The following is an 8,254-nucleotide window of genomic DNA, read 5'->3' as shown; positions in this document are numbered from 1 at the left end:
TCCCCGGGGGGGTTAAAAACTTTTAATTGAATAAAATTTTTCTAAGTTGCGCATGTGGGTGTGCAAACAATAATTGTAGTGCAATCATAATAGTAGCATCATTCTAATTTGAACAAGCATGGCATTTTTTATTGCAAAATAGGCATAGAGTATCGATTACATTTTTGGATGAGGTAAATACAAATTTGCGTCTCTTATTTTTCAACAAAAATTATGCAGCTATGCGCACCTTTCTACTAGTAAAATTTTCTTAGGCGGGCTCCGTGCCAAGTGTTCGGGACCTCGGTTCCGTTAAGGTAGCTTAACTTGTAGGTCCCTGGACGGAGCACTTCTTTGACTATGTAGGGTCCTTCCCAGTTGGGCTGTAGCTTTCCTTGGTTCGTTGGGTCCGAGCCTCGGCGTGCCATAGTACTAAATCTCCTGCTCCGTGTTCCCTTACCTTGGCCTTTTTCCCGAAGTAGAGCTTCATTTTTTCCTTGTAACCTTCCATCTTTTGCACAACCCGGTCTCTTACCTCGTCTAGAAGTTCCAGGTTAGTTTTAAGGCCCTCAATATTCGAGATTTCATCAAAATTAGCGGTTCTGTGAGAGGGTGATCCGGTTTCGACTGGTAGTTGGGCTTCGGTGTCGTAGGCAAGTTTGAAAGGGGTTTCCCCAGTTCCTATCCCGGGGGTGGTCCTGTAGGACCATAAGACTTTTGGAAGTTCATCTGACCAGTTTTTTTAGACTCTTCCAATCTTCACTCTAGGCCCCGGAGTATGGTCCTGTTATTTACCTCCACTTGTCCGTTCCCCTGTGGGTGTGCAACAAATGCCCTTTTATGCTTGATTCTGAGTTTTTTCAAATGTGCTTCAAAATCTGACCCATCGAACCGTGGGCCATTTTCTGAGACCAAAACCACCGGGATTCCGAACCTCATAATGATAGAATCCATGAATTTTATACAATCCTGCTAATTAATTGTTCTCATAGCTTTAGCTTCCTCCCATTTGGTCATATAATCGGTAGCTACCAAGACGTAGTGGAGGTCTCTTTTTGCTCGGAAAAGGGGCCCATGATGTCTATGCCCCGGATGTCAAATGGGATTGGAGAGAGAACTGATGCAGTTAGGCTCGGGCTCTACTTGGGGACATTGCTGAATTTATGGCATTGAGTGCACTCTTGACATAGGCAACAGCGTCGGAGTGGATCATGGACCAGTAGTACCCTTGTCTGATGATCTTGTAGGAAAAAGTTTTAGCTGCCATGTGATCTCCGTAAATACCTTCGTGAACCTCCCGAAGACAGTAGTCTGCTTCTTCCGGGTCCACACATTTCAGAGTGGGTGCCGAGAAGGTCCTTCTGTACAACTTATCATTTTCCAGAAAGAAACGAGCGACCTTGTGTTTGAGGTACTTGGCTTTATTTTTGTCTTCCGAGAGTATTCCATCTTTTAAATATGCTATGAAGGGAGTCATCCGGTTATCGGGTTACTGATGCATAAGATCTCTATCTTTTCAGTGCTTGGAATCTGCAGCTCTTCAAAGTAGACTGAAGAACTTAGGTCTGAGGAATTTTGCAATAACTTGGAGAGCTCGTCCGCTCTGTTGTTCTCTTCCCTGTTGATCTGTATGATGGTGGTGCCCAGGATGGATTCGAGGAGACCCCTAACCATGATCTGGTATTGGGCCAGCTTTTTGTTTCGGGTGCCTTTTAACAGTTTGAAGAATGGGAGAAATCTTTCTGCAAGCTTCGGGATAAACCTGCGAAGGGCTGCGAGGCATCCCGCCAACTTTTGGATATCTTTCTGAGTGCTGGGTATCTTCATCTCTATTATGGCGTTTATTTTCTCTGGGTTTGCTTAGATTCCTCTCCCGCTGACTAGAAAACCAAGGAACTTGCCAGAGGGGACTCTGATCGCACATTTCTCCGGATTAAGCTTCATTTGGTACTTGCGCAGGTTGTCGAAACATTTTCTGAGATCCTTTATGTGATCCGGGGCTAAGACAGACTTGGAGATCATGTCATCGAATTAAGACTCCATGTTGCATCCCAGTTGATCCTTGAAGATAGTATTCATTATCTTCTGATAAGTGGCCCCAATGTTAATGAGCCCGAAAGGCATCATGATAAAGGCGTGGACCGCTCGATGGGTGATGAAGGCTGTTTTAGCGATGTCTTCCGGATTCATGCAGACTTGATTATACCCCGAGAAGGCATCCATGAAACTCAACATAGTGTTTCTAGAGGTTGCATCGATCAACTGGTCAATATTGGGGAGTGGGTAAGAGTCTTTTGGGCATGCGGAGTTGAGGCTTGTATAGTCGACACACATTCTCCACTTTCCACTCGGTTTATTGACCAAAACAATATTGGCAAGCCAGTTTGTGTATTTGATCTCGTAGATGATATCGGCTTTGAGCAATTTCTCCACTTCCTCATCTATAGCCTGCTGCCGCTCCGGGGCACAGTTTCTCTGTTTCTGTTTGATTGGTTTCTTCCGCGGATCAACATCCAGATTGTACATCGCAACTGACTGGTCGATCCCGGGCATGTCTTCCGGGGCCCATGCAAACACATCGGCATACTCTCTCAGCAGCTCTATGAGCTCTTGTTGGAACGTCGCCTCCAAACCCTTTCCGACCTTCAGTTTTCGGGTGGGGTTCCCGGGTTCTAACTCTATCTCAACCGTCTGTGTAGTAGGTTCAACCATGGTCTTTTCTCTCACTTCTACGAATTTCTGTATTCGGGCATCTGCATTGGTTACGCTGTACCCTGAGTCTTCTATCATGTTGACATCCAGCTTCGGCCTTTTACTGAGGTGTTCACGATGTTTCTTGTAGCTTTGGCCCTTGGGTAGGGCCATTGCCTTCTTCCTGTTTTCAGGCTCAGTTTTTTCCATGACCAAAACCTGCCCATAACACCTCCCGGATACGTTTCTATCTCCCTTGAGTTCTCCGATGCCTCCCGGGGTGTGAAATTTCAGCTTCAAGTGAATCGTTGAAGGGATGGCCCGAAGCTTCGTGATCGTGGGCCTTCCGAGAATCATGTTGTAGGAGGATGCCACACTTATCATGTAGAATTTTATGACATGGGAGACCTGCTGGGGTGCAGTCCCGAAGACCACGATGAGGTAGATTATACCACGTATTGGAATGATGTTGTTCCTGAATTCGTAGAGTGGGTCTTCGAGGCAGGGATGCATTCGAAGATGGCCAAGTTTCATCCTGTTAAGTGTTTGCTCAAAAATAATATTAGCGGAGGAACCGTTATCGACCAAGATTCTGTTTACCTCATTATCTACGATGTCGAGGGTCACCACCAGAGCTTGGTTATTTCCGGGATCCAGCCCCTCATAGTCGGCATGAGAGAAGCATATAAGTTCATCTTAGAAGGTTTGGATCATCATGACATCGTTGTCCATATCGGGGCTCTAGGGCGGAGAGGCGGCTCCTCCGAAGATCACATTGACCACGTGTTTGCCACTGCTCGGGGATTTGTCTTTGTCATTCAGCCTCCTTTGCAGGTACCGGTTCATGTTACCTTTCTTGATCTGATCTTCAATAAGGTATCTGCAGTGCTTGTCACGCGCTCTGTTCTCCGGAGGCGCCAGTAATGGCTTCGGGGATAATAAAAAGGTTTCCCCTTAACCTCTTTCAAAATATCTGTCCGGGGTCTGTTGAGGGGTGTCCACTCGGGTTCTGGATTGGGCTCTTTCTTGGGCCTTGGTTTTATCTCATTTCTTTGAGGTTTGGAGTAGTTGTCCTGTGGTGGGGTTCCCTGAGACTGCTGGATGTAGTTGGATTGTCTGTCTGTCTTAAACTTCTTCTCTTTTTTTATGAGGAGCGTCGCTCCGGGGACTCATCATCGTCCTGGATTCTCCTATTCATTTTCATGGAAATGCGGAAATCATTCTCCTTGATGAATTTTGAGGCCAGTGCATAGGCTGAGGCAAGGCTTTGGGGCTCTCTGTGAATTAAGTCCTTGACATAGCCCTCCCATGAAACTGGGTGGAGCTTTCTTCGGAAGATATTAACGGCCTCTTTTTCTTTGAGGTTGGAGAGCTGGTTGACCGCCTCCTGAAATCTCTTTATGAACTCGGAGAGCGTCTCTCTACTCCTTTGCTGGATGGTTTCCAAGTGACACATCTGTAACTCGTTCATACGATTTCCCAGGAATCTTTTCAAAAACATTTCTCAGAAATATTTCCAGGTGTCGATGCTTCGGGAGGGGATTCTGCTGAACCATTTCTGAGCCCCTTCTTTCAACGTTGATGCGAAGAAGCGTCACTTGGTGAGGTTATTGTAATCATAGATATTCAAGATCTGCTCAAGGTAGTTCAGGTGCTCTTCGGGGTCCGCGATCCTGTTGAAAGAGTCAAAGTTGAAGTGTTTAAGGTCGGATTCTCTGGGAGTAGATTCTAGCCTTCTAGTGAAGGGGGTGGCTGTTGTCCCAACTTCCATGTCTCCCTCGACCTTTCTCTTAAGGTCCCGGAGAGCCCGGGCCATCTCCTCCTGTTTAGATTCCTTTTCTGGCTCAGAGTCTGAGGAAACATGAACCCTGCGTGTCTTTCTTTTCAGCTTTACCTCCTCTTGTTGGATTCCTTTTTCAATGTTAGATTTTTCCTTTGCTTCCTCTTCCTTGCGGATCTGATCTCGGAGTGCAGCCGTTCTGATTTCGTCCTGGGCATCTTCTGGCGGCCTTTTCAGGTTCTTTGCAGTCCGGTTGAGGACCGAACCCCGGTATTCTCCGGAATGCTCTTCCTGATCCCCTGGGGGGGGGGTTTCCGGCTCACGGTTCTTTTCTTTCCACTAGCTCACAGCTGTTTGAATCTGTTCCGGGGTCATGCTTCCCCAAGGGTTTGCAGAGGTCTTTGCATACTTATGTGCTGTTTTCTCAATAGTAATCCTCTGGTCTCCGGGTTGGAGTTGAGATGAAGCACGAGTTATGGGGGTCTCCTCTTCTATCTCTTCCATTTCTCCATTCCTGGGTGGGATAATGGTGGGTTAAATCGTTCCCGAGATTGATATTTTACTCTTTCTTGTGGCCATTTTTTAGAATAAAGTAGTCAAAAATGACACGAATACAACAATATGTATCTTTAAGGTATGAAAAGCAAGTTTAAAAGATAGTGGGGGTGTTAGCCTTACTAGGGTGTAGCTCTTTCCGGTTCCTGGGGTAAAGTAACAGACTGAAAATGACACCACCAAACCGGAGGTTCAACCCCTTCTTCTAGCGCCAATGATAACTCGGTTTCTTCCCCGGTCTTCTCCTCTCTCACTCGAGCTCGAGCCCCGTCCACGTGGCAGGTGACGCGTGGTTAAGTTGTGATGTGGGGGCTTCTGCAAAACAAAACCGGAGGGGGGTTGCGTCCCAGCGGTAACTTTCTTGAAGAAGAAGAAGAGGGAAGAAGGAGTTATTCCAAAAAAATATGTAGTGGTATGTGTATATGTGTGTATAGCAGATAATATTTTTCAACCCCTAAAACCCCTTTTTTGGGGCCTTTTATAGGCTCTCAAATTTAGGATTTTAGGGGTTTGTAACTCTTTATCCTAACCCTTGATTATTCTTGGTTGATGAGTGATTTGATGGTTTAGATGGAAAGTGGGGCCCGACTGTCCTTTTGCAGTTACACATGGACGAGTGGGATGCAGTTGTTCCCTTTCTGGTAACATGAGACAATTGACATTTTGGTCACTTGTCACGTGTCTCGGGGACCATCTTAATTTGGGTTTGGAGTGTCCTCTCTTTTAGGGTTTTTGTAACATTATTTTTGGGTCTGATTACTTATGGCTATAAAAAAAATATATTTATATATACATATTAAAAACTAAATAATTATGGCATACCCTCAATTTCGTTTCCAGCTCCTCCGGCACTGTCAAGTAGTATAGTTTCTTAACAAGAAAAATATTGCCAATTGTTGCGGAGACTTGATCATACTTATTACAGTGCAACAGATTGTACATACTAATTTGGATAAGTGACATATAGGTTCATTAGTTGATCCCGAGGTTCAAGCAAATTTATGACTCGCATAGGAGGATAAGTATTATCCGTCTTGCACATGTTGAATTTTTGCTTATTTCTACCAATCTTTATCAACGATTGCAATTACCAGACTTGTCAACTAGTTCAGTGTGAAGTTTCTCAACAAACACATTTCAGTATCATCCTTTTTATATAATAAATCCGGTGTAAGTAGCAAACTGAAAAAAGGAATATTTTTAGGAACTAAATTTCTTATATAAAGCCCATCATCCGCAAACACAGTATCTGCCATGCCGAATGGTAAGAAGAGTAGGTAAAGCCCCAAGAGAGAAACCCGTAGCCCCGCCAAATGGTGATTCAACATAGATTCTACATTTTGAAACCAGGCCAATTTTGGAGCAGCTATAATAATGAAACCAACCAGCAAAAAGCATTAACAAACCTTTGCAGGCCTCGATTACCTTTTGGGAGGCCAACGCCCCATAGGAACTATCTACCTGAGACTGTCCCTTGCCCCGTCGCACCTGGATAAGACTTTGTAATACCCTTTGAATCTTTAAGCAAAAATTTATAAGCGACATAACCTGAAGAAAGCTCTCTGAACAGAAATCCCAACATCTTCAGCAGCATAGGCTTCATGGTTAAGCACTTGTTGATGAAGATACTTGGCACATAATTTAGCAACCACCTTGCCTGCAGTTTGACACATTCGGGAATATGAAATCTATGTGCATGTTTGGGGGTACTATATTTCACCTTAAATGGGTTAAACGCTCGTTTATTGTTCTTGTTTCCTGCTTGGCAACTAACCATACTGTGACAATTCATCCCATTTTTACTAATAATTTGAAAGTTAGAATTCTTAACATTCCACACTCTTCATTCTTCATTTTCCTCCGATTCTTTAATAATGTTTGTTTATTTGTAAGTGTGTTTTGTCTCTATACGTTTTCATTCCTTAATATGTACAAGTTAAATTTAATAATATTAATTTCTTTCGACAAATTCTTGATTAAAATTTTAATTTTTTTTCTTACTAATTCATTTTTTTTAGTTACAATACATGTACACCTCAAATTTTGAACTCATCACCTCTCTTGAGAAATCCAAAAACTCGAATAACAATATCAACACAATCACTCGTTAACGATATATTTTATTATTGATAAAAAATAATTCACTAATAATTATTTGATTTTTTTATTTTATTCTTTTAACTTTGCCTTTCTATTTTTAGTAATTTGTCTTTAATACTTACGTTAAATTTTGCCTTTTTAAATTTTATATTCATATATTTAATTATTATATTAAAATTTTATTTTTTTAAATATTTATAAATTATAAGTTATAATTGATCAAATACAAATTAATTTATAAATAATTTATACTTAAAATTATCCAAACGCCTAAATACCTTATAAGTTATCATGTTCATATTATTTATATACAACCTTCCAACATCAAATCATAAATTATATTTTTTAATAAATCCCAAAATTGTTATTAGCCAAAGTTCCGCGCAACTATAATGGGCAACAAGTCTTAAAGTCACATCCTGAAGTAAGATGTCTGAGAAACTTTTCACGCTAACGGTTGCAACTAGGAATTTGTCAGGTTAAACCAACTTAATTTTATGGAAAGCAAGTAATTCCACTCAAATTCAGGGGCGGATCGAGAAATTTTTATTTAGAAAGTATTGGACAAATTTTGAGAAAACATCTTTATATTTTTAAATTTTGTGAGATCATTTTTATATATTTTTAAAAACAATAAAAGTAAAGAAACATAAATTTTAATTTTATAGGAAACATATATCCTCCCATACCTCTTACTAGATCCTCCCCTGCAATCAATAGATTAAATGCCACAAGGAAAACAGTTCAAAGTTGACGGTATAAAAGAATAAATGCATGAAATTGTATTCTATGAGACCTTACCCTATACTAGCAAAAAGAAATTAATAAAACGTGTTTTTCGATACCTTTTATTAAATTCTCCCCTGCATCACACAAGGAAAATAGTTCAAAATTGATAGTACAAAAGAATAAAGGTAAGAAATTGTACTCTATGAGACACTACATGTACAAGCAAAAAGGAATCAACAAAATTTATAAATACTTCGTAACAACACATGCGCATGTGTGCAAGAAGTGTAGGAATGACCATCGGATTACTTCGGGGTCGGGATAGCACCAAAATTATTTTACTGCTTGCTTCCCGCCCCAAACGAGAAATGGGGATACTCGCAGGGATTCGAAAAATTTCTTTATTTTTTCTCGTTTAAT

At 41.6% G+C, this 8,254-nt stretch overlaps 1 protein-coding gene across 1 annotated transcript; it reads right to left on the bottom strand.

Moving 5' to 3' along the window:
- Window positions 1-337: 337 nt before the first annotated feature.
- LOC141665841 (uncharacterized) lies at window positions 338-1,456 on the bottom strand. Its single transcript, XM_074471827.1, has 3 exons — window positions 1,123-1,456; window positions 775-829; window positions 338-677 (listed from the first exon to the last, which is right to left on the bottom strand). The coding sequence occupies exons 1-3, from the start codon at window positions 1,454-1,456 to the stop codon at window positions 338-340; spliced, it is 729 nt and encodes a 242-aa protein (XP_074327928.1).
- Window positions 1,457-8,254: the final 6,798 nt, after the last annotated feature.

Source organism: Apium graveolens, chromosome 6, assembly GCF_009905375.1.
Source record: "Apium graveolens cultivar Ventura chromosome 6, ASM990537v1, whole genome shotgun sequence".
In the NCBI taxonomy this organism is placed as follows: domain Eukaryota; kingdom Viridiplantae; phylum Streptophyta; class Magnoliopsida; order Apiales; family Apiaceae; genus Apium; species Apium graveolens.
The sequence above is the reverse complement of the archived record's forward strand: the minus strand, read 5'-3'. Positions and strand labels throughout refer to the sequence as shown.

What these genes read in the sequence shown, in the direction of transcription:
- LOC141665841 (XM_074471827.1), bottom strand. Translation starts at nt 1,456, where the DNA reads ATGACTCCCTTCATAGCATATTTAAAAGATGGAATACTCTCGGAAGAC. An exon ending in AAATTCAGCAATGTCCCCAA is followed by an intron (nt 830 to 1,122) that starts GTAGAGCCCGAG and finishes GAAAAAACTCAG; the next exon opens with AATCAAGCATAAAAGGGCAT. An exon ending in AGGGGAACGGACAAGTGGAG is followed by an intron (nt 678 to 774) that starts GTAAATAACAGG and finishes ATGGTCCTACAG; the next exon opens with GACCACCCCCGGGATAGGAA.